General features: G+C 39.3%; 1 protein-coding gene and 1 long non-coding RNA gene across 3 annotated transcripts; both read left to right on the top strand.

Annotated features, from left to right (window-relative positions):
• The first annotated feature begins 1223 nt into the window (after positions 1-1223).
• Positions 1224-25210, top strand: LOC133778005 (lon protease homolog 2, peroxisomal). Of its 2 annotated transcripts, none has more exons than XM_062217806.1 (17): positions 1224-1486; positions 2065-2177; positions 2272-2362; positions 2565-2734; positions 3353-3444; positions 4118-4297; positions 4394-4477; positions 5057-5184; positions 20717-20918; positions 21010-21216; positions 21357-21487; positions 22085-22298; positions 22486-22788; positions 23477-23671; positions 23942-24187; positions 24526-24627; positions 24703-25210. In XM_062217806.1, the coding sequence occupies exons 1-17, from the start codon at positions 1380-1382 to the stop codon at positions 24784-24786; spliced, it is 2649 nt and encodes an 882-aa protein (XP_062073790.1). In that variant the 5' UTR covers positions 1224-1379; the 3' UTR covers positions 24787-25210. The 2 variants fall into 2 exon arrangements, with proteins under 2 accessions (XP_062073790.1, XP_062073789.1); XM_062217805.1 differs by having other exon boundaries at positions 2254-2362.
• Positions 5192-17230, top strand: LOC133778006 (uncharacterized). Its single transcript, XR_009868957.1, has 2 exons — positions 5192-6807; positions 6906-17230. It is a non-coding gene; the product is annotated as an uncharacterized LOC133778006 (long non-coding RNA).
• Positions 25211-27867: the final 2657 nt, after the last annotated feature.

The following is a 27867-nucleotide window of genomic DNA, read 5'->3' as shown; positions in this document are numbered from 1 at the left end:
CGAGCTATCATCGAGCTGAAACATACCCTATCGAGCACTATCGAAAAACTATCGAGTTCCATCGAGAAATATCAACAACCTAAATTTATTGAGCCTATCGAGCCAGCATCGAGCCTATCGAGCCAGCATCGAGCCTATCGAGCTAAGAAAAATCTGTCTGTCTAGATAAATAACCATCGAGCTACAGTCTAGTCTCATATCGAACCATTATCGAACCTATCGAGCTATGAAAAATCTGTCTGTCTAGATAAATAACCATCGAGCTACAGTCTAGTCTCATATCGAACCATTATCGAACCTATCGAGCCCTTGTAATATAATACAACATATCCTACCGAGCTCTTATCGAGCTCCTATCGAGCTCATGTCGAGCTCATATCGAGCCATAATCGATCCATCATCGAACAGTTCAAACTACCTTATCGAGCCTACTATCGAACCATAATCGAACCTATCGAGCCACTGGTTCAAACCCAGAAAAAATTTCCCACAAAATCGGACAACCCATTCCACAAATCACAGATTCAACAACGATATAAAGCAAATATGGACTTGGGTTCAAGATTTTACCTTAGTTTTTTAAACTTTGAAGGAAATATGCTCCGTGGGTCTCGGGTTTGACAGAAAAATGAGAGTTTGCAGTGGGCTCGAGATCGCCGGAGAAATGGGAGAAGGTGGGGGCTCGACGGAGAAGGTGGGAGCTCGACGGAGATGCGGGCTCGACGGCTCGACGGAGATGGCGGCTCGACGGCTCGACGGAGGTGGGGGTTCGATGGTTTTTGGGGGATTTTTGTGAGACTGAAAGAGAGAGAAACCGAGACTGAGAGAGAGAAGGCTGAGATTGAATGGGAAGGGTATTTTCGGTAGGAGGGAAAAGCTTAGCATTAATTTGAAAATATTATTAATGTTGGGATTTTTTGGTAATATTAGGTATTATTAGAGATAAAAAGTGAAATTTCCCTATAAAAATTAAAAAAAGGAGTACATTTAGTTTAGAGTATAGATATAATTTGTTTTTGGTGTAAATATAGCTTTCTTTTACAATATTTGATGTCAGAGGCCATGAGTGAAATATAAGATAATCAAGGTGCTGAAAACGATTTATCACAAAATAAAAGGGGTTTGTATGAAAATAACTTTTATATTTATATATTAATAAGTAGAAAAACAAAAAGAGTGAAATATAAGATGAGGTGAAGCAAAGGCCGTCGTCGTTTTGAGAATCTATTTTTGTTCCTTTTTAATCAAACCACCTATACCCAATTCCCAACCTAACCCAAACCGTACGGACTGATCATTCAAAACAATCCTCACGTTCTTCCAACAACTGTGTTTTTCATCGTCATCTTCTTCTTCTTTCTCTGTTATCAATTGCAATCATGGCGGAATCCGTCGAGCTCCCCACTCGTCTTGGGATCCTTCCTTTCAGGAATAAGGTGCTTTTACCTGGAGCCATAATTCGAATTCGTTGCACTTCGCCCAGCAGGTTTGTTTGTTATTCTTTTCTTTCCTTCTTTGGAATTTCCGATGAATGGGAAAAGAATCAAGTTTTCTTTGCTATGCTTAAGTTTAAGTTGCGATCGTGGATTGATCATTCGTTTGGTTACGGATGAAATTCAAGTGTTGTGTTTGAGAATTGTATATGAACTTTGCTGAATATTGCTCTGATTTTTCTATTTTGAAGAATTTTCTTTTAGTTTTTGTCTCAGCCTTTTCTAAAAATCGACGAGAGAGCTGTTTAATAAAAATATTTCATCTTGGGAGTAATAAATTTTTGTTTTTAGCTTGTTTTGAAGCATTATACATATCGTTTCCTGAAGAAATGGTTGGACTATAGAAAATAAAAATAAATTCCGAAACAAGTACGGGAATACTACCTTTGTTTCATGTATGAACTTTGGGTCAAAGATTCCAAGTGATCGTAACCATTATTTATTTATTTATTTTTGTGGGGGGAAGTGTCTTATGTCACTAGTTCGTCGAGCTGATTAGTGATTAAATATGTGTGAAATTTTGTATGGTTTGTTTGAAATCGAAATGAAGGAAGTGGTCTTACTAATGCAGTGTGAAATTGGTGGAGCAAGAGTTATGGCAGCGAGAAGAGAAGGGATTAATTGGCATTCTTCCTGTTCGAGATGCTGCTGAGGCGGCAGCAGTGGGGACTGTACTATCTCAAGGTGAAATTTGAGTTCTTTTATTTGGCATGGAGGAATGCTAGCAATGTAATGTATTGAATTGAGTAATTTTGAATAGGTGTTGGAGGTGATTCAGGGGAGAGAAGCTCAAGAATCCAAGTTGGTGCATCGGAGCCTCACAAGCTTGATGGGAAAAATCAACAGGAAGTTATTCATTGGCATACAAGGTATAGTTTTCTTATCAAATAACTTTTTATCTTGTTTGTATGGCCTTTAAACATTTTAGCGTGTTATTATGTTTTTTGGGTTCCTCCTTCATTTACTTTCTTTCTGTTATCTTGTTGCAAAATTAACCCATCATTTAGTTTGAGTGTGTGCCTGGTGGTTGTTTACCAATTGTGACAGTAATATATTCATATGTATTCTTAGGGGAGTTGCTGCTCGTGCATTGCATTTGTCAAGAGGAGTGGAGAAGCCAAGTGGAAGGGTTACCTATACAGTTGTCCTTGAAGGCTTGTGCAGATTCAGTGTACAGGAACTTAGCACAAGGGGTACATATTATACTGCAAGGATATCTCCTCTTGAAATGACAAAGACTGGTAAGCTTTTAATTGAAAAATGCTCTTGATTAGGTTTTTCAGTTGGCTGACTAGTCATGAAGGATTGGGCATGATATGTGTTACTGTTTTTGGTTTTTATTATTTTTTTGTTGTGGTCTTAGTGACAACTAATCAGACCCAACTAAATTTGGAAATAACTGTTTCTTTTATAATAATTGAAGGCTCTAACATGCAATATAAATAAAAATTAAAAGTTCTTATGCGTAATATGTATTAAGAATATGAAAAGGAGCTGATATAAAATAACTGAAAAGGACGATTTATAATTCATAATTTTGTTTTAAAAGAACCTAGAGTTGAATGTTGTATGAAGTAGTTGGCTTTAATAAAAGATCTCTGCAACTGTTTATGTGATTTTCTGTACTTTTCCTTTTCTTCATCACATTGACTTTGAAATTGACAGCATATGCTTCTTATTCGAGTTGACAATAATAATATTATATTGAGTTTTTCTCTCAAATGACTTGTGTTGTTTTAGTTTCCAATTTGAGAATTTTTATGATATTTATGCCTGCATTTATCATGAAAATGACAGTACTATTAAGTCCTTCAGCTTATCAGTACCTTTTTTTTCCCATGTTTCTATTGGTTAAATAGAGATGGAGCAAGTGGAGCAAGATCCAGACTTTGTAACATTGTCTCGCCAGTTCAAAGCTACTGCAATGGAGCTGATATCTGTTCTTGAGCAGGTAAAAGCTCTGACACCACTTTACAGGGAGCTTTGTAGAGAATAAAATTTGTAACTTGGCTATCTTCTTTGAACCAGTATTACTTATTGTCATATATCTTTTTCCCTCTTTGCTCCTTGAACCCTTAAGACTGTTTACCCATTAGGCTGATTTTTCCTTTTTATTTTTTATATGATGTATTTAATAAATACAATGTTTGCATAATATGTTCTGTCGACAATGTTGGAGACAGTTGATTTGCTATCTATTGATTTGTTTAATTTAATTTCTGTCTATACTTGTATCATACAATTCATCTGGCACTAGTTTGCTTTAGTGGTGGGACTAGGATGCTTGGTAAAATTTGGTGGAAAAGGATCCACCAAATATCTTTTTGTCATGGTAGTTGTGGGCCTTGTGGCACAGTATTATAGTTAGGCATATTACTACAGGTTATGGGCAATAGTGATCTTGGCTCCATGAGTGGGGTGCAATTTGTTTGAAAGGTTTTTTTTAACATCTCTGGAAGTCAGAATATGTTTTTTGGATTTCTTTCACGTGCTACCAAAAAGTACTAAGAGCACCAAGTCCTGCTAGTAAAAATATTTATTTGTTGATTGTAGAATTCTGTCAACTATTCTCTCTCTTACATAGTTGGACAGTAATTAATTTCTACTTTTATTTCTATTTACAGAAACAAAAAACTGGTGGAAGAACAAAAGTTCTTCTAGAGACTGTTCCAGTTCACAAATTGGCAGATATATTTGTTGCTAGCTTTGAGATAAGTTTTGAGGAGCAACTATGCATGTTGGATTCTGTAGACCTGAAAGTGAGACTGTCAAAAGCTACCGAATTAGTTGATCGGCATTTACAGGTAGAACTTAAATTACGCTTGGTTATGTATGCAATCCAGCATTCCTTATGCTTTTTCCCACTTTCATGGGATGATATGAGTATTACCTCATGACAGTCCATACGAGTAGCAGAGAAAATTACGCAAAAAGTTGAGGGCCAGTTGTCAAAATCACAGAAGGAGTTTCTTTTGCGACAGCAGGTTAGCTCTCACATAATATATTGAATTTGCATAGGAATGTAGAATGTAAATATTATAATCCTATCTGCATTAGATATAAGCTTTTCCGCCTGTAGGTAAAAATTAAGCGTCCTTTCATTCCCTCCCTTTACTGAAAGGATTTCCCATGTTTGAGGTAAAATTTTACCCTTAGTTTTCTTCCCACCTCTATTCCTTTTACTCACCAAACAAGGTGGAATATATATTTTTGAACCCTTTTTCGTTCTTCTAGAATGCATAGCTATTTACATGTTTTATGTACTTTCTACCTCAATCTGCCTTGTATGTCTTTTAATCAATTATTCATCAGTGTCCTACTGATGAGTTAAAGAGTTATAAATTTTTTGGGTAAGAGTTATTCTTTTGGGACATGGTCGGAAAAGGAGTATAGAACATTTTGTTCAGATTGATCTTTAATTATTTAAGAACTGTAAGAATTTGGTGTATTTTTTGCTTTTATTCGTCTTTTTTCTGTTTAATTTAGGCTAAATTATTGTTGTTCTATTGGTTTATCTATAAATTTAGTTTCTTATCTAACTAAAATGATTTTTTTTTCTTCAGATGAGAGCTATCAAGGAAGAGCTTGGGGACAATGATGACGATGAAGATGATGTAGTCACACTAGAAAGAAAAATGCAAAGTGCAGGAATGCCTTCGAATATATGGAAGCATGCACAGAGGGAATTAAGGTATGATTTCCAGAGACAAGAGAGTACAGGTTTTCATCGTAATGATTGTGAGACTTATATTTTTGTTTGTGGCTGTTAGTAGCCATTTTCTATTTCCTATAATTTCCCTACAATCAATACAACTTCAATGTCTTGTTTTAAATAAATGATAATTGTGGAGATTCATATGATAGACCTCCAATTAGGCACACCTATATTAGGCTTGGGGGCTAAGTATGGTAATAGCTAAGTTTGGTAATTTACAAGGATATGGAATCAATTTGCTATCTGTTTGATTTGGAATGTATCAATTTGCTATCTGTTTATTTAGGAATGTTTTTGTAATTAAATAACAAGAGAGTGTAGGGGGAGGCATGTCTTTTTCTTGATCTGTATTGAGCCTTAGCTCTTGGAGAGAAACCGAGACTCGAATTTCCCAAACTATCAATAAAACACTCTATTCCTTCTTATCTCTTCATCTAGCCTACTACAATGTATCAATTGGCGTCGTTTGTCTCCTAACTCCATGGTGACCAAGATGGAATCTCGGGTGGAAGCCGTTGAAGGCCTCCTCTCTACTGTCCAAACTGAGTTGCTTACCATCAAAGAGGACTTGCAGCGGCTACCCGTTTTGGAGCAAAGCGTTGCTGCCTTGGTTAGTCGGTTGGAAGACTTTATGACTGTCCAAGCGGAGCGGCAGGTGCACCCGACGGTGGCTGATCGGACCTAGGCTTCGGCATCCAAACCAGCCCCTCACGTGCACTCCGTTCCCTCTTCGTTGGTGTCGGGTATGGCTGTCAGCCCAGGAGGCAGAGGCTCTTGGGTTGGTGGGTCTTCTCGGGACACTCCCGCCCCGGCGCCGAGATGGGATATCCGTCCCCGCCGCATCGAGCTTTCTTCCTTTGACGGCGACAACCCAGATGGTTGGGTCTTGAAGGCTGAACGTTTCTTTTCTCTTCACCGGTTGACTTATGCCGAGTGCCTTGAGACCGCGATTACCAGCCTTGAAGGAGAGGCGCTGATCTGGTTCCAGTGGGAGAATCGTCGCCGTTCATTCGTGTCGTGGGCCGATCTCCGGCGGCAGATGGTACGACGCTTCCGGCTTCTGCCCGATGGCTCAAAGTATCGTGCGATTTTGGCCTTGAAGCAAACGGGCTCTGTATGTGACTATCGGAAGCAGTTCGAGTTATTTGCGTCTTCTTTGGAGGGTCTCTCTAAAAAGGTAATGGAATCTACTTTTATTAATGGGATTTTATCTGAAATTGGACATGAGGTTACTATATTGAGCCTTAGTGGGCTTGAGGAGACCATGGAATTTGCCCAACATGTGGAGACTAAATTATTGGCCCAAAAAAGAGCTAAACCAGCCATGAGAGTACCCTTCTCTCGTTTTAGTAGGACACATAAGGGCCCACTAAACTCCACTCCTCCACCGAGGACTACGACAATTGCCGAGGACAGTCGCACTTCATGGCGCTACCGTCTTCTCCAAGCTTGACCTCAAATCTGGTTACCACCAGATTCGAGTTCAACCTACCAATGTGCCCAGGACAGCTTCTCGCACTCACGAGGGTCACTGAGTTTCTGGTCATGCCTTTTGGCCTCACCAACGCCCCGGCCACGTTCCAATCATTGATGAATGAGGTTTTTTGCCCTTATCTTCGTCGTTTTATTTTGATATTTTTTGATGATATTTTCGTTTACAGTCATACTATCACTGAGCATGTTGCCCACTTATCCAGGGTTTTACAAATTTGTCCAAGCATAAACTCTACGAATTTCAGAAAATATCTATTTGCAAGGGCGAAATTGGAGTACTTGGGTCACATCATTTCAGGTATGGGAGTGGCAGCCGACCAAGCAAAAGTACAGGCTATGTTAGATTGGCTTGTTTCGAGGAACATCAAGGAACTGCGAGGATTCTTAGGGCTTACTGGTTACTACCGCAAGTTTGTTCGAGGCTATAGTGAGATTGTATGGCCCCTCACCGAATAGTTGAAGAAGGATCAACTTGGGTGGAATGACTATGCTGCTGCTGCTTTTGATGCCCTCAAACACGCCATGACCACTGTTTCGGTTTTAGCCCTCCCTGATTTTACCAAGCCGTTCATAGTAGAGACAGATGCGTCCGGCTACGGAGTGGGTGCTGTATTAATGTAGGAACAATGACTGGTGGCTTTTTACAGTCAAGTTTTGGGGCACCAAGCCCGAACTAATCCGATTTATGAGAAGGAGTTGATGGCTATTGTCTTTGCTATTAAAAAATGGCGACCTTATTTGCTTGGGCGGCGTTTTGTGGTTCGCACTGACCAGCAGAGTCTAAAATTTTTATTGGAACAACGCATTGTGGCTCTTGAGTACCAGAAGTGGATGGCTAAGTTGCTGGGGTATGATTTCGAAATCCAATATCGATCGGGGGCTGGCAATAAGGCGGTCGATGCTCTATCTCGAGTTTCCCACCCGGTGGAATGTCATAATATACTACTGTCACAGGGAATTGACTTGGAAGTATTACACCAAGAACTACTACAAGATGACTTTGTAAGCAGAATTGTTTTCGATTTACACCAAGGGAAGGCTCGCGCTGCTGGGTTCTCCCTGGAACATGGACAATTGAGGTATAAAGGGCGCTTAATGTTGTCCAAAATGCGCTCTCTTATCCCCACCATACTCAAGGAGTACCATGATTTTGCTCTTGAGGGACATTTCAGTGTGGATATAACTTTCAAACACATTGCATTCGATTTTTACTGGCTGGGAATGAGAAAGGCCGTGGCTGAATGGGTGCGCAATTGCAAAGTGTGCTAGAAACAGAAGTCCTTAGCCATGTCTCCTGTTGGGTTATTACAGCCCATTGCTTTGCCCTCCTTGGTTTGGGAATACTTGACCATGGATTTTATAGAGGGATTGTCTCGTTCAAATGGTATGGATACAATCTTGGTTGTGGTGGATCAGTTGAGCAAATACGCTCACTTCATTCCATTGAGGCATCCTTTTATGGCTAAAATAGTGGCTGAGGTATTTGTTCGAGAAGTCGTTCGTCTACACGGAATTCCGGGATCTATCAGTTCTGATCGTGATAAGGTCTTCATGAGTCATTTCTGGCAAGAGTTGTTCAAGCTCCAGGGCACGGAGCTCTGTCACAGCATCGCATACCATCCGCAAATAGATGGTCAATCTGAGGTTGTCAATCGATGTTTGGAGACTTATTTGCGCTGCTATGCCTTAGAGAAACCCCGAACTTGGTTTGCTTGGCTCGCTTGGGTAGAATATTGGTACAACACCTCATTCCATGTGTCATCGAAACACACCATTTCGGATTCTCTATGGTCGCAATCCTCCTTCACTCATTCGGTACAAGTCTGGCTCCACCCCAGTTTCTTCTGTTAAGGAAATGTTAGAAGAACGAGATGCGCAACTTGATGACCTCAAAATGCATATGCTCTGCGCCCAACAGAAGATGAAGTTAACGACGGATAAGAAGCAACGTGATGATCATTTTGAAGTGGGTGAGAAGGTATTTGTCAAGTTGAAGCCTTACCGCCAGAAATCTATTGCTGCCAGGCGCAATGAAAAGCTCTCTCCTTGCTTCTACGGGCCTTTTGAAGTACTCGCACGCATTGTTCAGGTCGCTTATAAGTTGGCATTACTTGCCACCTCTTCGGTGCATCCGGTGTTTCATATTTCTCAGCTTCGGCGAGCCCATGGTGTGCATCACTCTTCCCCATTGTTGCCACCTCAATTGAATCTCGATCTGGAGTTGTTGGTTGAACCTGTTGATATGGGTGTTTGGAATGCCAAAGCTGATGGAAGCGGCGAAGTGGAAGTACTCATCAAATGGAAGGACCTACCGATCTTTGAGGCCACTTGGGAACGCTATGACACCATGGTCCAACAATTTCCTTCTTTCACCTTGCGGACAAGGTGAAAGTTTGGGAGGGGGGTAATGATAGACCTCCAATTAGGCACACCTATATTAGGCGCACGAATCGAGGGGCTAAGTATGGTAATAACTAAGTTTGGTAATTTACAAGGTTATGGAATCAATTTGCTATCTATTTGATTTGGTATGTATCAATTTGCTATTTGTTTGATTTGGAATGTATCAATTTGCTATCTGTTTATTCAGGAATGTTTTTGTAATTAAATAACAAAAGAGTGTAGTGGGAGGCATGTCTTTTTCTTAATCTGTATTGAGTCTTGGCTCTTGGAGAGAACCTGGGACTCGAATTTCCCAGGCTATCAATAAAACACACTCTATTTTCCTTCGTATCTCTTCATCTAGCCTATTGCAGTGTATCATCATAGTTTCTTTTACTGTGGCAATTATGTTGTATCATGCAATACACACATATATTTATGAGTACTCTTAATGGTTACTAGCCATGAATATTTACTTTAATATTAACTATCGTATTATGATCAATGATTTATATTTATTGTTGTTAATTAATATTTCTTGAAATCAGTGAGAGAAAAAGAAGATATCTTTTTTATTCACTTAACTTAATAATACAAACTGAAGAGCTCCTTTAAATAACTATACAATAAGCCTTTTAATGTTAATATTCCTTAAACCTAGGGTTGTTACAACTGAGCCACTTTTCCAGGCAGACCTATTCTAACAACTAATAAAAAGAATAATAATAATAAAATTAATATACACGTATCATTTTTAACACTCCCCCTCAAGCTGGTGTGTAGATATTTATCATGCCCAACTTGCTTAAAAAATCGTTAGACTTTTGTTGAGTCAGCCCTTTGGTGAGTACATCAGTTGTTTGTTGTTTAGTAGGCACAAATACAATACAGATTATTCCATTCTCCATCTTCTCGTTGATGAAATGTCTATCAATCTCTATGTGCTTCGTTCGATCATGATGAACGGGGTTATGAGCCATGCTTATAGCATCTTTGTTGTCACTGTACAACTTCATTGGTAGTTGGGTCTCCATTCCTAGCTCTGCCAGTACTCTTTTTATCCACAGTAGCTCGCATGTGCCTTGTGCCAATGCCCTTAGTTTAGCTTCTGCACTACTTCTAGCCACAACACGCTGTTTTTTACTTCTCCAAGTTACCAAGTTACCCCAGACCATTGAACAATAACCTGTTGTGGACTTCCTGTCTTTAGTGCAACCAGCCCAATCAGCGTCAGTGAAAATCTCAACTGTTCTATTCTCCCCCTTACCAAAAAATAATCCTTTTCCAAGAGTCATCTTCAAATATCGAAGGATTCTGTTCACTGCCAGCAGATGTTCCTCGTTGGGAGAATGCATAAACTGACTTACACGACTGACTGCAAAGACTATATCTGGCCTAGTGTGTGAGAGATAGATCAGTCTTCCTACTAACCTTTGGTATTGTTCTTTGTCTACTGGAGCATATTCTTTATTTTGGTTGAACTTGTGATTCACTTCCACAGGTGTAGCAGCAGGCTTACTACCAAGCATTCTGGTTTCCTTTAGCAAATTGATAGACCTCCTCTGTTAGTCTATAAGAGGAGGGGCCGAACATAAAATGTGGCTGTTATTTTGAGTTTTTTTGTATTCTTTTAGATTCTGTAATTGGGGGGGCTGAGCTGTCCTTTTGTTGTAGGCTCCTAGTTGGTAGTAATTAATTGTAACTAGTGCCTATGTTAAGGAGAGGAGGTCTTTCTTGGAATATAGAGAATTGTATAGAGAAGTTTGTGGAGAGTTTCACCCTCTCGAAAGGTGAAGATAGGAGAGTAGAGCCTCTCGAACAGCTCTGTGATTGTATCTACTTTTCTGTGACCAATAAAAAGCTTCTTTGAGGGAATCAATTCTGGTGTTGTGTTATTGATAGAAATTACTAACTAAGAAGATTCTATCAAATTGGTAAGAAGATTCCAAAAAAATCAGCTCTTTTGCAGAAAATTATGGCTGAATTCCATACTACTCCTATAGGTGGTCATTCCGGTGAACTAAAGACATTTAAACGAGTACAGGCTGAACTGTTTTGGGAAGGTATGCGGAAGGATATCGCTAAATTTGTGCAAAGGTGCACTACATGTCAGCAGAATAAATATGTGACAACCACACCCGCTGGTCTTTTGCAATCTATTCCATTACCGGCACAAGTTTGGGACGAGATCACCATGGATTTCATTGAGGGCTTGCCTAACTCTGCGGGTTGGGACACTATATTGGTAGTAATTGACCGTCTTTCCAAGTATGCTCATTTTTTGAAGCTTCGTCACCCTTTTACAGCCAGCACAGTGGCTGATCAATTCATGCAAGAAGTAGTACGATTACATGGATTGCCACTCTCCATAATAACAGATCGAGACTGTATCTTCCTCAGCAATTTTTGGCGTCATTTGTTTACATTACAAGGCACACATCTCAAACGAAGCACTGCCTACCATCCACAAACGGACGGCCAATCCGAGGTATTGAATAGGTGTTTGGAGACTTTTTTACGTTGTTTCACCTATGAGAACCCAAAAAAGTGGTCTAAATGGTTAGCATGGTTGGAATTTTGGTACAATACGTCATACCATTCAGCTATCCAAAGTTCCCCCTTCAAAGCATTATATGGTCGCGAACCACCACTTCTACTTCCCTACAAAAAGGGGACAGCAGTAGTCTCTGCCGTAGATTCCTTACTCGAGGCTCGGGATGCTATCCTTGATGACCTTCGAATGCACTTATTACGAGCTCAACAACAAATGCAGCGTTATACGGCTTCACAGCGACATCACCTCGAGTTTTAAGTGGGAGACCTGGTGTACCTCAAGCTCCGTCCATACCGCCAGAAGTCCCTCGCACGCCGTACAAATGAGAAGCTCTCCGCCCGGTATTATGGCCCTTATCCTATTTTAGAGCGAGTTGGCAAGGTTGCTTACAAACTGCACCTTCCCGATCAGGCCACCATACACCCCATTTTTCATGTTTCCCAGCTAAGGCGTGCCCTCGGAACCAACCAGTCAACACCGACCATACCCCCTCAGCTTAACACCGAGTTGGAACTTCGTGTTGTGCCAGAAGCAGTCCTCCAACAGCGCCCCAAAGTCTCTGACCCCACTACCACAGAAGTCCTCATTCAATGGCACTCCCTTCCCGACTTTGAGGCGACTTGGGAAGATTACAACACAATCCTAGAGCAATTTCCTTCTTTCCACCTTGAGGACAAGGTGAAGGTTCTTGGGGGGTAATGATAGACCTCCTCTGTTAGTCTATAAAAGGAGGGGCCGAACATAAAATGTGGCTGTTATTTTGAGTTTTTTTGTATTCTTTTAGATTCTGTAATTGGGGGGGCTGAGCTGTCCTTTTGTTATAAGCTCCTAGTTGGCAGTAATTAATTGTAACTAGTGCCTATATTAAGGAGAGGAGGTCTTTCTTGGAATATAGAGAATTGTATAGAGAAGTTTGTGGAGAGTTTCACCCTCTCGAAAGGTGAAGATAGGAGAGTAGAGCCTCTCGAACAGCTCTGTGATTGTATCTACTTTTCTGTGACCAATAAAAAGCTTCTTTGAGGGAATCAATTCTGGTGTTGTGTTATTGATAGAAATTACTAACTAAGAAGATTCTATCACAAATCTAGAGTGTATTTCCTTTGTGAGACGGAAATACCTTTACTTGTTCTAGCCACTTCCATACCCAAGAAATATCGTAGCTTGCCTAGATCTTTGACTTCAAATTCTCTTGCTAATTCTTCCTTGATCGCTTGTAACTCGTGGCTGTCATTTCCAGTCAAGATGATATCATCCACATATACGATTAGAACGGCCAACTGTCCATGTTTAGACCTTTTGAAGAACAAGGTGTGATCTGCCTGCCCCTGCTTATAACCACATTTCTTTACTACCTTCCCAAGCCTATCGAACCAAGCTCTAGGTGATTGCTTCAACCCATAGAGTGACTTCTCTAGTTTACATACTTCTCCAGCATTTAGTTCAGTACTAAATCCTGGTGGTATTGTCATGTAAACTTTCTCTTCAAGATTCCCATTTAAGAATGCATTTTTAATATCTAGTTGATAGAGTGGCCAATCAAGATTAGTTGCAAGACACAAGAGAGCTCTTACTGTGTTGAGCTTTGCAACGGGAGCAAATGTCTCCGTATAATCAACACCATATGTTTGAGTAAAGCCACGTGCCACTAGTCGCGCCTTAAAGCGGTCAATACTCCCATCAGCCTGATATTTTACAGAGAACACCCATTTAGAACTTATTGTTTTGATATCCTTCGGCTGTGTCACAAGCTCCCATGTACCATTCTTTGTCAATGCATCCATCTCTGCATATACTGCCTCTTTCCATTCTTTGGACCTCAGTGCTTCATAAATGGTTCTAGGAATGGTAATCTTATCCAAACCTGTTGCAAAAGCTTTGTAGTGCTTTGTCAGCTTTCCATATGACATGAATTTATGTATGGGATGTTGTGTACAGCTTCGAACTCTTTTTCTTTTGGCTATAGGCAGGTCCTCCATGTCTTCGTTTGTGATAGGCATAAAGCCACTATTTTCAGAGATAAGAGAAGGTGTAGTAACAGAAGTACCTGATTCTTTGTGGAATTTCTCTTGACAAATGCTCAGGCTCTCTTGGTTTAGACGATTGGTCAACTTGCTGTGTGAGTGGCTGTACTGTGGAAGATTTATGCTACGAGTGTAGACATGTAACGCCCCACTTCCTTAGAGTCGTTACTAAGTGAGTTTTAAATGTGTACTTAACTCGCTAATCGAGGTTTTAGGTCAAAAGTGTAACTAAATCATAAACAGTGAAATAAACTTTGAAAATAATTCCATTTACTATAAATCATCAAGTGTTTGACACTTGGGATCCAAAGATACTGTTTAGAATATTTACAACATATAATCACTAGTCAAGTCGACTAGACGACAAAATTTAAGTTTTAATACAACCATCTTCCAAAACCACTGGCTGTGGCAGCCAGGCAGGCCAAACATGTACGCGCCGCTTCACGCTCTCCGTACTCATGGTTGGTTGACTTTCCTCTTGTCCTTACCTGCACCACAGAGCACCCGTGAGCCGAAACCCAGCAAAAAAACCCTCACAAGCAGATAACATATGCATAACAAACACTTATCAGTTAAACAGGCCATCAATAGGCTAAACACATACGGCCATGCCGTTCCAGGCGCTTTACCATGCCCTGGGTTCGCGGTCCACACCGTGAGGATATCCAAGGTATCCTTTAGGGTCTCACCCTGGCAGCTCGCACTCCACATGCTCAACGTTGCTCTCGGCCCCTTGCCGCTCTCGGCCTTGCACTCCACGTGCCTAACGCCGTTTCCGGTCCCTTACCGTTTCCGGCCTTGCCGACCTCGGCCTGCGCCGTTCTCGGCTCTCGCCGAACATTTACACATGTGAATACATAGCATAATAAAGCAAATACTAATTATGAACAAATCAATCAAAGGGGCTACGCCCTGCAACACAGACATATAGGGCTCAGCCCTGCATACAAGCTCTGTGGAAGACAGTGGTTTTCTTACTTGTGTCCCGAGCTCCTTAAGCACCGAAGTCACGGGCACGGTCCTCTATCCTAAGCCTCTTCAACAAAACCTAGTCACAACACATATAAAACACTCTTTAATACTAACCAATCCAAAACCATTTCCCGGGACCAATCTCGTACTCTCGGGACCTCCAATTTCCCAAAACAAAGTAGCGAACAACCCCCGAGCCCCCTGGGCAAAAACCCTAAAATAGAAATTTTCCCCTGCCCAAAAATGGCCTAGCGCCGCGGCGCCCTCTAATGAGGGCCGCGGCGCCCAGACTGCCCACGCCCCTGCTGTAGCGTAGCGCTGCGGCGCAGAAGAACAGGGCCGCGGCGCCCCTTCGCGAACCCAGAATTCTGGGTTTTCCCCTGCGTTTTTCCCGAGCCAAAACACTTCCAATTCAACCCAAACATATACCCAAACCCCAAAACCAATTTGAAACCTCAAATGAACCTTCTAACATCCTAAAAACACCAACAACAAGGTCCAACACGCAATCACACTCAAAATCCACACTTTGGTTTCAAATTCCAGAAACTTAAACCATAGCTTTTAAAACTTAAACCAAGGCTTGAAAAATGTAAACCATGCTTCTAAATCCTTAAACCACATCAGATACGAAAATTCAAAGATGTTTAAAACTCTTACCTCAATCAATAATTCAGCTTGAATTCTTTCTAATCCCTGCCTTGAGCCAATTCCTCCTGATTACCCAAACTGAATTCCTTACAAAACCAGCCACAACTATCTTTAAATTTCCACACTTACTTTCTAGAAATTAAGCTTAAACTTAAACAAAAACAGAGACAAATTCTTACCTCAGAAAAGTCTTGGTCTATGATGAAGTTTAATTGCCTCCAACCACTTAATTCTTCTCCTAGGTCTTTCAAATTTCAGCTCCCTTCTTCCTTTCCTTTCTTTCTAGTTTTCTCCTCAAGCTTCCAGCCAAAACAGAATATGCCTAAGTGTTAAAACGTGAATAACGTTTCCCTCATTTGAAGTTATCTATATCCTACCAAAAGACCATTTTACCCCTCCATGTAATTCCCTTCCTAACTAAACCCCAAGGGCATTTTTGCTATTTCACCTTTCGTACAATTCTATCATTTTTCTCACCTAAAATTGTTACTCTCAATAGTTACCAATGGTCACTCAAGTTACTCAATCACCATTAACCATTAACTCACAAACTCAAATTATAAAATTCCCAAAATACCCCTAGGCTCCTCCCGAGCCGGGTATTTAATCCCGTTGTGACTTTTATACTAATTAGCTCCCTAGGACCGTCCCGGCACGTGCATCACAACAATATCACCACTCACACATGGTATTAATCATATAACATAATTATTACATTTATGGCCTCAGTGGGCTGAAATTACCAATTTACCCCTAACAACCAAATGGGGCCCACATGCTTATTTATTTCACCTAAACATGCATTCTAACCACATATTCATTAAATTCACATAAATTAATACAGTATAACAGTTATTGCCCTCCCGGCACACTAATCAAGACTCTAAGCCTTATTAGCAAATCTGGGTCGTTACAAGACATGTAATTCTTTGGATTTGTCTTGAGGAGCTTTTATTTCAGCATGTGAGTTATGAATATCACAAGGCAGATTTGGAGTAGGATAAGTAGGAATAGGCAGAGGTGTTTCCCAAAAATGAGCCTCATCAAAATTCTCCTCTTGAAGAGAAGTATTTTGATAGTAAGGTTGTGTTTAAAAAAATGTGACATCGTGAGAAACATAAAAACGCCTGGTGGTAGGATTGTAGCACTCCTGGGATCTAATTTCCCACGTTTAGAACGTGGTATATGAACAAAGGAAACGCAACCAAATATTTTGGCTGGTAATTCAGACCCTATTAGTCTAGTTTGAGGATAGGAACTGCATAAAACTGTGAGTGGAGTTTTAAAATTTAACACTTTTGATGGCATCCTATTAATTAAATAAGATGCTGTTAAAATGGCTTCTCCCCAAAAAATTTTAGGAACATTTGTTTTGAACATAATGGACCTAGCAACCTCTAAAAGATGACGATTCTTACGCTCTACTATCCCATTTTGTTGGGGGGAATCAATGCAAGAACTTTGATGAATAATGCCATATTTTGTAAGATAATCATTCAATATTTCATTAAAATACTCTGTTCCATTATCAGTGCATAGAATTTGAATATCAGTGTGGAATTGAGTTTTAATCCTTGAATGAAATTTTTTGAAAGTAGATTCAGCATCAGATTTTTCTTTGAGTAAATAAACCCAGCAAACCCTAGAATGATTATCTATGAAAGTAATGAACCATTTTGTTTTGGTTAGATTATTAATTTTAGATGGTCCCCACAAGTCACTATGAATTAAGGCAAATGGAGTAGAGGCTGTATAGGGTCGAGATTTAAAGGGTAAACGAGTGTGTTTTGCAAGTTGACATGAATCACAATGAAAAGATCTCAAATCTTTATTTTTAAATAGTAATGGAAATAAGTGTTTAAGGAAAGGAAAACTAGGATGGCCAAGCCTACAGTGCCACATCATTATTTTTTGAACAGAAGAGTCCCTAGAACTAGAAGAGGAATCATAAGAACTGATTTGAGCTTGTCCAAACATGTGCATCTCATCTTCATAAAAGTACAGCCCCTCACATTCCTTCGCACTCCCAATCGTCTTCCCCGAGAGATCCTAAAATTCACAACAAATAGGAGAGAATTTAGCCACACATCCTTGATCATTAGTTAATTTACTAATGGAAATGAGATTGCAAGACAGATTGGGTACATGGAGAACTGATTTAAGAGTAAGAGACTGAGATAATTTTATAGAACCTGTCCCAGCTACAGAGGACAAGGTTCCATCTGCTATCCTTACTTTATAGTTACTTGAACAAGGAGTGTATGAATAAAAAATACTAGAGGTACTAGTCATATGGTCTGAGGCGCCTGAGTCGACTATCCAAGAGTTGGGATTGAATTTTTTGACACTCAAAACAGTAGGGGAAATACCTGATTGAACCACAGCGCAAGTTGATGGAATAGGTTGTTGAGCACCTGTTTCAGATTTTTTAGATGAGTTAAGAAGTCTTTGAAGTTGCTCAAACTGTTCTGGGTGAAAGTCATGTTGGTTGGCTCAGTTCTAGCAGCAAAGCCACGATTTTCAGTGGGACGGGATGGCTTCCAATTGTCTGGTTTGCCATGCAATTTCCAGCAGGTTTCACGAGTATGGCCTTTCTTCTTGCAATGGTCACACCATGGTCGATCCCCAAGCCGAGTGTCACGGGCCGGCTATTTGGGTACTCCAACTAGACGGAACGTGCGACACTTGCAAACACTTCAAGCCAGCAAGTTAGCCTACAACACACTCCTGCAGACAAACAAACTCAGTGGTTAGCCACATACACATTGCGGACATGCAATGGGCAATAACGAAGTATGAGCAAGCACAAAGCAAGTCATTTCTGAGAACGTCCACACAACACAAAGCACACAACAAGGCAAGTGGCACGCAATAGCCCAACGAAGATAATAAACAAGTAACACATAAGTAACAAGGGAGCACACAAGGGCAAGTATAGATAAACATCGTTTTATTAATATATAGCCTTGATAGGGCAAGGGAGTACACAGCTTTGACCCTTATCTGCTGTTGGCCATGGTGCTTCCCTAAGTCACCAGGTCACCTCCCCCAAAGGAGCCTTCTAGGGATACAAGGTCTTCCCAGTAACATATATGATTTTTGTTTGGGAGACATATGTATAATTATAGAACTGCCACTACCCTATCCCATGAGGTTGCTTGGTGCAAGACTTGACTAATGATCAAGCACCAAGGCATGCTCACTTACAAAATGACCCCATGTGGGTGCGCCAAAGGGGCAGCACGCCACACCAAGCACCTTTAGGATTAGCTTGATTTTCTCCACGTTGCGCAGCAAAAACGGATACCTCAGGTTCTGGTTCTTTGACAACCCCTAGCATCACTCGTCATCGACTTTCTTCTCTACGAACTTCAGCAAATGATTCTCGTAATGAAGGTAAAGGATCCTTACCAAGAATTCGACCTCGGACCTCATCCAAGCTTTTGTGTAAACCTTGTAAAAAATAAAAAACACGTTCCTTTTCCAGCATCTTTTTAAATTTGATGGCATCTTCAGTGCAATGCCACTCATGATCATAGAATAAATCCAATTCCTGCCATAATTTACACAAAATATTATAATATTCTGTAACAGTAAGATTGCCTTGTTTTTGATCATGGAGATGAGACTTTATCTACAAAATCTGGGTTGAATTTCCAAGGTCTGAGTAGGTCTCTTTCACTGCTGTCCATAACTCGGCAGCAGAATGTAAGAAGAGATAAGTCCGGCCAATGTCATTTTCCATTGAGTTGATCAGCCAGGCCATAACCATTGAATTTTCTGACTCCCATTGCTGATAGGTTGGATCTGATTGAGCTGGAGCTGTAGTCTTTCCAGTGAGATAGCCCAACTTTCCTTTGCCACGAAGGTAGAGTGTCACAGATTGTGACCATTGAAGGAAATTTCTGCCATTGAGTTTATGGGAGGTGATTTGAAGAGAAGAAAGATCAGCACTTAATGGTGCTGGAGCTGCTGGTTGAGTGAAGGTGGCTTGTGATGAAACCTCTGAACCTCCTTCAGTTGTTTCAAAAGAAGTTTTTGCCATGATTGATTTTTTTTTTCTTCAGATTATTGATTGGCCCAGATTACGCTCTGATACCATGAAATTAGTGAGAGAAAAAGAAGATATCTTTTTTATTCACTTATTTTAATAATACAAACTGAAGAGCTCCTTTAAATAACTATACAATAAGCTTTTAACGTTAATATTCCTTAAACCTAGGGTTGTTACAACTAAGCCACTTTTCCAGGCAGACCTATTCTAACAACTAATAAAAAGAATAATAATAATAAAATTAATATACACGTATCATTTTTAACATTTCTAAAAATAAATTTTGATTTTTTTCAAATTTTTGGAAGGGTTACCTGATGTAAAACATGTATTTATTATGAAAATATAATATTGTAAATTTTTCATTTTTCGATTGCATATCAATTTCTAAATATAGTTAGTGTTTCTCATTGGTTGGAAACATCATTAATTATGACAAAAAAAAAAAAACTAAATTCGAAATTAATGTAGAAAAAAAATATTTACCAGTTGGCGACTTGCTATACCAAGTCACAATGTTGCCGCATCATCATAATTGTTAGTACTTATTTATGTTATTTATGGGTAGTAAGCATTGAGAAATCTTTCATATATATATATTTATATAGATATTTTGTTTGAAAAAGAGACATAGATCAAAGGTCACATGTCCATGAGTGATCTCCTCATAAGTTTATTAAAAGCCCATAAAGGAAAACCTCGATAACAAACAGATAATTTGGGAATTACAGAAATATAGAGAACACAACTCCAGCAACACAATAATAAGACAAAACTAATAAAAGAAAACTTGCAAACTAAAACATAATTAGTACGGAAAGCTTCCCCATTCTCTACAAAAGTCTAGGAAAGAAAGTCCCTCAAATCTTTTGTATCATGCAATACATATTATTTAGTCTTGCTTGTGTTTTTTTTAACTTTAGGAGCCTTAAAATATTGAAATTTCATCAGGTTCTCATTTCAGATCCTAGATTTGTTGCATCTACATGGCTTCTGTGTAAAACCATTTAAATTCAAATGCTAACGTCTGTGCAGTTGAAGTAGCCCTATAAGATAACAATCTCATGTACAGTTCAGGATGCTTAAATTTTGTAATACGATGTCTCTTGCCTGGAGAAGTTGTAACAAACTTCCCAGTTTTAATCTGTGTTCATCTTTTATTTTCTTGCTCTGTGTTTGGTATCTCAGAGAAAGGGGAGAGAGCAAGAAAAAAGGAAATCTGTTTATGAAACTTTTAGAAGCTCAATGAGGGCTTATGGAGGATAAACTATCCTCAATTAACTTAAATAGACCTTGTTTAAGATATTTAAAGAAACAAACAAAGGAACATATTTTAAAAAAAAAAAAATTTGTTCCTTCTTTTTTCATGTGTTTTAGGAGGCTTAAAAAAATGCAACCCCAGCAACCTGGATATAATAGTTCACGTGTTTATCTGGAGCTCCTTGCCGATCTTCCATGGCAGAAGGCATCCGAGGAGCCTGAATTAGATTTGAGAGCTGCCAAAGAACGTCTTGATATTGACCACTATGGTTTAGTCAAAGTCAAGCAACGTATTATAGAATATTTGGCTGTTCGCAAGGTGATCATCTTCTAATTTTTGTTGTCATGTGTTTATGGCGTTTTAAGATGAAAGTTGATGCTCATAAGTATTCAATCAAATTCTGTTGCAGCTCAAACCCGATGCTAGAGGCCCTGTCCTATGTTTTGTTGGTCCACCAGGTGTAGGGAAAACATCTTTGGCTTCATCTATTGCAGCTGCCTTGGGAAGGAAATTCATACGCATATCTCTTGGTGGTGTTAAGGACGAGGCTGACATAAGAGGACATAGGAGAACATATATTGGAAGTATGCCGGGTAGACTCATTGATGGACTAAAGGTGATAAGGCATTGCTGTTGCGACATTCAATTTATCCAAAAACAATCAACAGAAGATTCTTTATTTTTTATTTATTTTTTGAAGTGTGCACAGCCACTAATGCAATTAGTTTAATTCTTTTGAATTAATTTGTATTTCAGAGAGTATCTGTATGTAATCCTGTCATGCTGCTAGATGAAATTGACAAGACAGGGTCTGATGTACGTGGCGATCCAGCCTCAGCCCTACTGGAGGTTCTTGACCCTGAGCAAAATAAGACGTTCAATGATCAGTATCCTACTTTGTGATGTCTTTGGGTGAATCATGATCATTAATAAAGTGGTTTCATTTTTGTTTTTATTGTTTTTTCTGACAATTTCATTTATTCATTGACCTTGTTGTCGTTCCCTTTTACATTCTTTCTTGAAATCCAGCTACTGCTTTTGAGATAGGTGTTTTGGAAGTATATTTTGTTAAAGTCAAACAATGACCTGATGGTTGACACTTGACATAATTGCTTTGTCACCAGTCTTTGCATTTTGACCAGGATAAGCTACGTTACATGAAAACATGCTTTATGGAATGTGTGCCAAGTGTTTCATTGCATTTTTCTCCGTTTCCTGTCTCACATTGGAAGTTCCATAGGAAAACAATGCTTTCCAAGTGATAGATTTTATATACAAGATGAGGTTTTGATCATATATGAACTTCCAAGGTTTGACATACCATGTTGCTGTCTGTTGTTTTTCTTGCCCAAAGGGGAGTGAGAAGGTTGTTTTTTGTCTGGCAGGTAGTTAGATTTTCTGGAAGTCTTAGTGCCTTCTTGAGTACTCGACTTTTTCATAATTGCCTTTATATCCAAAGTGATTCCTTAATTAATTGTCCATAGCTATTTGAATGTTCCGTTTGACCTTTCGAAGGTAGTTTTTGTGGCAACTGCAAATAGGGTGCAGCCTATTCCTCCTGCACTCTTAGACAGGATGGAAGTCATTGAGCTGCCTGGATATACACCAGAAGAAAAGCTAAAGATAGCTGTGGGCCATTTAATTCCACGAGTTCTTGATCAGCATGGGTTAAGTTCCGAGTTTCTCCAAATACCTGAGGTACTGGGTTTACTTGATGATAGTGTGTTATGTTAGAAATTTGAAACATGCTTTGATGCTAAATCATGCCTTCCTGAGATAGATCTATGTTTAAATGTTTGGACCGCATATCTCAATCTTTTGTCACAGATGTATAATCTAAAGTTTATAGCCAAATTAGCTGAATGCATTCGAATTATTGTGGCAGGCCATGGTGAAATTAGTTATTCAGAGATACACTAGAGAGGCTGGTGTTCGTAATCTGGAAAGAAGCTTGGCTTCTTTGGCTCGTGCTGCAGCAGTAAGAGTTGCAGAGCAAGGGCAAGCTACTCCGCTGCACAAAAATGTCCACCAGCTTACTTCACCAATTTTGGAAAATAGACTTGCTGATGGAGCTGAAGTGGAAATGGAAGTGATTCCAATGACCGTAAATAATCATGATATAGCAACTGCATTTAAGGTTGTTTCACCATTAATTGTGGATGAGACTATGTTGGAGAAAGTTCTAGGGGTAATTATGATTCCTACTTTATATTTTTTTCTAATTATCTGGATTATTTTGGTTGGGGTTCACATTCATTTGGGTGGAAGACATAGAATATTTAAAATACAGTTCTTGGAGTTGATAGCAATATGTTAGTTTTTGTATTCTACAAACCTCCACCTCCATGGTATGTAAAGGATATATTGTTGTAGTCTTCATATCAGAAATTGCTTTCTTGTGAAATGTTTCTGTAGCAGGGTTTCGATTATAGAATTTATTTGCATGGCTGTTTGGAGTACCTGTCAAATGAAACTTGAGATATCTTGGTACTTTAATGGTTCTTTGATTTTGCAAAAGCACTCAACGTAGGAGTAAGACTTCAAAATGGCTTTATAATAAAACATTCAAGCTTTCCCTTTTAAGGTACCTGGATAGAAACAGGCCTATTCCATGGATATGTTGTTCGTGTTGTAAATTCTGTTTGATCTGAGATTAATGAATTCAACTGACTAATACTATGCTCCCTTGAGTTTATCCTCACAACTTACGGTTGTCTGTCCATGATATTAGTCTTAAGCTCTTAATTTATGGTGTTCAGGAAATAGGGCAAGCCATTTGTGATGCTTCATGCATTATCATTTATGACTTTGCAGTTGTATTCATCATGGTATTTTGGAGATTCGATATATTTATTATTTATTTGTATTGCATGCAGCCTCCAAGATTTGACGACAGAGAAGCTGCAGAGCGAGTTGCATCACCCGGTATATCTGTTGGGCTTGTATGGACTTCTTTTGGTGGAGAGGTCCAGTTTGTGGAGGCCACGGAAATGGCAGGGAAGGGTGAATTACATCTGACTGGTCAACTTGGAGATGTTATTAAAGAATCAGCACAAATAGCATTGACATGGGTAAGTTTTTCTATATACATCCTGTTTCTCAGTGATAAAGTAAATATATCTGCTTTTGAATTGATTTTGTTGCAGGCTATATTTTCAAATTGATAGTATTTGTGATGTTATGTGCGCATATCATGTCCATGTATGCATATGTACATGTTGGTCTATTTGCTTTGGCTGGCCTATAATGGTTTTCAATTTTAGCTGCTTCTCATTGTTATTCATACAAGAAAACGTTTATTTGTATGTAATTTATATTGAAGAATTATTCAAATGTTCTAGGTAAGGGCCAGATCGACTGATCTTAAGTTGGCTGCTGCTGAGGGAATCAGTCTACTGGAGGGTCGAGATATTCACATACATTTTCCTGCTGGGGCTGTACCCAAGGATGGGCCATCAGCAGGTGTGACTTTGGTGACTGCACTAGTGTCATTGTTCAGTAAAAGACGAGTCAGAGCAGATACAGCAATGACAGGAGAAATGACGTTGAGGGGTCTTGTACTTCCTGTTGGCGGAATCAAGGATAAGGTTTACTTTTCTCACTCCATTTTCTAATCCTTCTGTTTTTATACTCCGTGAATGAGAAATTTGTAGCTTTAGCCATATATAAAGTTGTCTGAGTAAGTGAGGGTATTGACTTATGATTGAGTTTTCCCCCTTTGTAATTCCCTTAATAACTATGAGAGCATACTTAGCTTGATGGTAAACCATTTTCCATAAGATCCAGAATCAAGTGGTAGTTGAATTTTTTGAGAAATCAGATTCTTCGGCACATTGTAATAGTGTTGCAATAATATGTTGTAAATGAGATATTTGGAAGCATACTAGTTCAGTACAGGACTAAATCTGAAAATGTATCTGCGCAGATATTGGCAGCACATCGATACGGCATCAAAAGAGTTATCCTACCGGAGAGAAATTTGAAAGACTTGGTTGAAGTACCACCAGCTGTGCTAGCCAGTCTAGAGGTTATTGTTTTTATACCAGTTAATGTATGAAATGAAATGGAACCTTCTCATTTTTATTAAAATACTTTTCAACAGGTTCTACTTGCAAAGCGAATGGAAGACGTGTTAGAGCAAGCGTTCGAAGGGGGATGCCCTTGGAGACAACATTCGAAATTATGACAACACCTATAGGCATCTTTTCTTTGGGAAAATGGTGAGTAAATTGCTTTAGCTGATTGCCACACATACATGAGAGACATATAGCGTTTGGGCACGAGGTTTCGGTAATCCCAACTGATATAATGCTGATCAACACAAGCATGCTTGGAGCTTTTCACTTATAAAAAACACATCCAAGTTGTGAGATTTTGGATGGAAAAGTGAGGTATTGGTTGGTGGTACGTGATATTTTTTTTTGCTCACCAAAATGTAAATTGAGTATGGCAACTACTTCCCTCAATTTTATTTTTCTTAATCTTGACAAGTCTTTGTTGTTGTTTATGTATCTATAAATAACCTATATCAATTATTCATTTGCGGGATTGGTTGCCCTATTCTTATGTTTAACTTGTATGTTTCTTTTTGAAGGGATGATACTTTATTATTTGTTTTAGTACCAAGTTATATTAGTCTTGTTTATCAAATACCAAAAGCACTATGAAGCTTGGGGTTGACAAGATGCCTCAAATGCTGCTCAAAGTTTTGGATGGGACTCATGGTGTTTGCTAATGAGTAATAAAAACCCTAAATCCCTCTATACCTCCCTACCTTGTAGATTTTCGACATTTTAGAAATGAAAATTCAAAATTTGGTGTATCTGATAAATTAGGGTTCGTAAGTTGTGTGTGGAAAGTGGTTCTGTTTTTTCGGTCTTTTTTAGTTGACATTTCTCCAGGTTCTTGAGGACTTTGAGGAGTCGGGACGAAATGTTGTGTATATCATTTTTGGGCCTAAGTGCTAGTGCCTTAAGAGAAGACTTCAGTAGTAGTGTTTGATCGGGTTAATTGGAATTAAAATTTGATTATATTATTTGGTGGAATTTCGAAATTAATATTACCACTACAAAAAAATATTCTTTCTTTCTCACTGTCTGGTGGTAGTGCTTTGTGACTAAGTTCGAAAGTTGCTATTTTGGTTGATACTTCTGTCACTGTGTCCTATGAATCTCTTGAGATTGATAGAGATGAAGATATATTATCTTTGCTGAGTTTGACGAAGAACAAGTTGTTGAAGGTATGGCAAATGTGGCAAAAAAGCATGTAAGACGTGTTCTCCATCAAAGGCCAACCTAAGAGAATCGTTGATTAGTTTTGTCCAGGTTGTGTGGAAATTAAATGGCTCCTTTGAGGTGGAATCAATGGGGACACATATGTTCTTGTTCTGCTTGTCCTTGGATTCAGATTGTCAACACGTGTTAGCCAGTGGTCTTGGGATCTTTGAGATTGTTTAATGGCGTTAAAGAACACAAGGAGTTGGGGATTTTTCAAAACTAATATTTGACAAAGCAACCTTTTGGGTTCAACTTCACAATCTACCTATATTTTGTATGTCCAAAACTATAGGATCATATTTAGGTAGTTTGACTGGTGAAGTTGTGGAGATTGATGTTAATAAGTTCAGTGATTGCTTAGGGAAGTTTGTCCTGGTGAAGGTAATGATAAATATAGATAAGCCTCTCCCTAGAGCCATCAAAGCCAAGATCATAGATGGGGAAGATGTCGCACTCATCCCCCTAAAATTTGAGTGATTGCCTGAGTCATGCTTTAATTATGGGATCCTTGGACACCCCATGCGAGAGTCCTCGGCAAAGGAAACAATGATGAAGGGAGTTATGAAGCTCAATTATGGTGAATGGATCCATGTGGCATCGACACCAAAATATTTTATCTCCAACAAACATACTAGTCGTAGTCCTGTTAAGGATTGCGGTAGGCTCCCTACTTTTCCCGGTCGTGGTTTGACAATAGGAAAGCAATTTCGATGATGAACATGGTTTCCGGTGGTGGTGATATAAAGGAAAGGCCATTAAGCCAAAAATTATGGTAAAATAGTTGTTACTTGAAAAGTTTCCAGTTAAGAAAATATGGACTGTTATGGAAAAAAAGTGATGCTCCAATATTGCAAAAATCCTGTAATGGGGTAACTGAAGATATCTCTCCTTTTTTGGGTGAGCCCATGAACTCATTTACTCCTGTAAGTGGGCATAGACTTTAATATGCAATGTGTTGTCCATGTTTTCACTGGGTGACATGTGGCACATATTAAGAATGAATAGGGGTCCACAGAAGCTGGTTAGTGTTCCCCAAAACTTGTTTAAAGGTCCAAGAGAATTCAGATCATTCCCCATCACGACCCACCACCACCGAAGGAATAACTCCTTCGGAGAGCGTTACCTCCTGAGGACCTTATTTAAGGATGATGCCCCAAGTCTCCCAGTGAGATCATGTACTCATCACTTACTCCTTTAGTCATGCGAGAACCCTGGATGATAGTTTCCAGGCGTCCAGCACAGCGAAACTGGACCACAGACAGCCTTCTGACACCTACTGTCACATGGATCGTGGTGCGACTCCATACAAGCGAAAAAAGGATGTCTCACGACTCCACTTGACATGGGAAAACGTGCAGCTACCACGTTGACACTGTCAAGAGTGTTTTTCCAATAAAGTAGTGGATTGGAATTCCTCAGAAGGGTCCACCAAGATACGTCGTGGCCCACTAGCTTATTAAATAGCAGAATGTGTATTCATTTCATAACAAACCTCTTAAGATAATTGTAATCAACTCCCATTAATGAGCTTAATTGCTCCAATTGCCTATAAATATGCCAAGGGCACACATTGTAAATGATATTTTCCCAGTTTTCAGAGTGAGCACAAACGCTGCCTGAAAACCCCCAAGAGAGCTTGAACAATGTAAGTTTTTCATCCTAATACAAGTGACTCGTGGACTAAGGTTAATTAATAACCTGAACCACAAAAAAAATATGTGTTTTTCTTTCTCTTCTTTAAGCTTTTCTATTAATTAGTTGTTAGAAAAAAAAAAGCAAGTCAACACATATACCAAAAAAATAAAATTTAGAGATCATGAGTGTGGCATCAGTAAAGGATTCGATTGTGGCTAACGAGGAGAATAACATGGGGTTGACTAAAGATGCCACAACATCTAATGAGGAGCATGTTGTGCACGTGCCACATGAATGGGAAGCTTCTTTCTCTCTTAAGTAGCATGTGGTGTCGTTGACCTCTATGTCCTTAAGCA

This window comes from Humulus lupulus, chromosome 5 (assembly GCF_963169125.1).
Source record: "Humulus lupulus chromosome 5, drHumLupu1.1, whole genome shotgun sequence".
NCBI lineage: Eukaryota > Viridiplantae > Streptophyta > Magnoliopsida > Rosales > Cannabaceae > Humulus > Humulus lupulus.
This window is presented reverse-complemented; position numbering and strand designations above follow the sequence as displayed.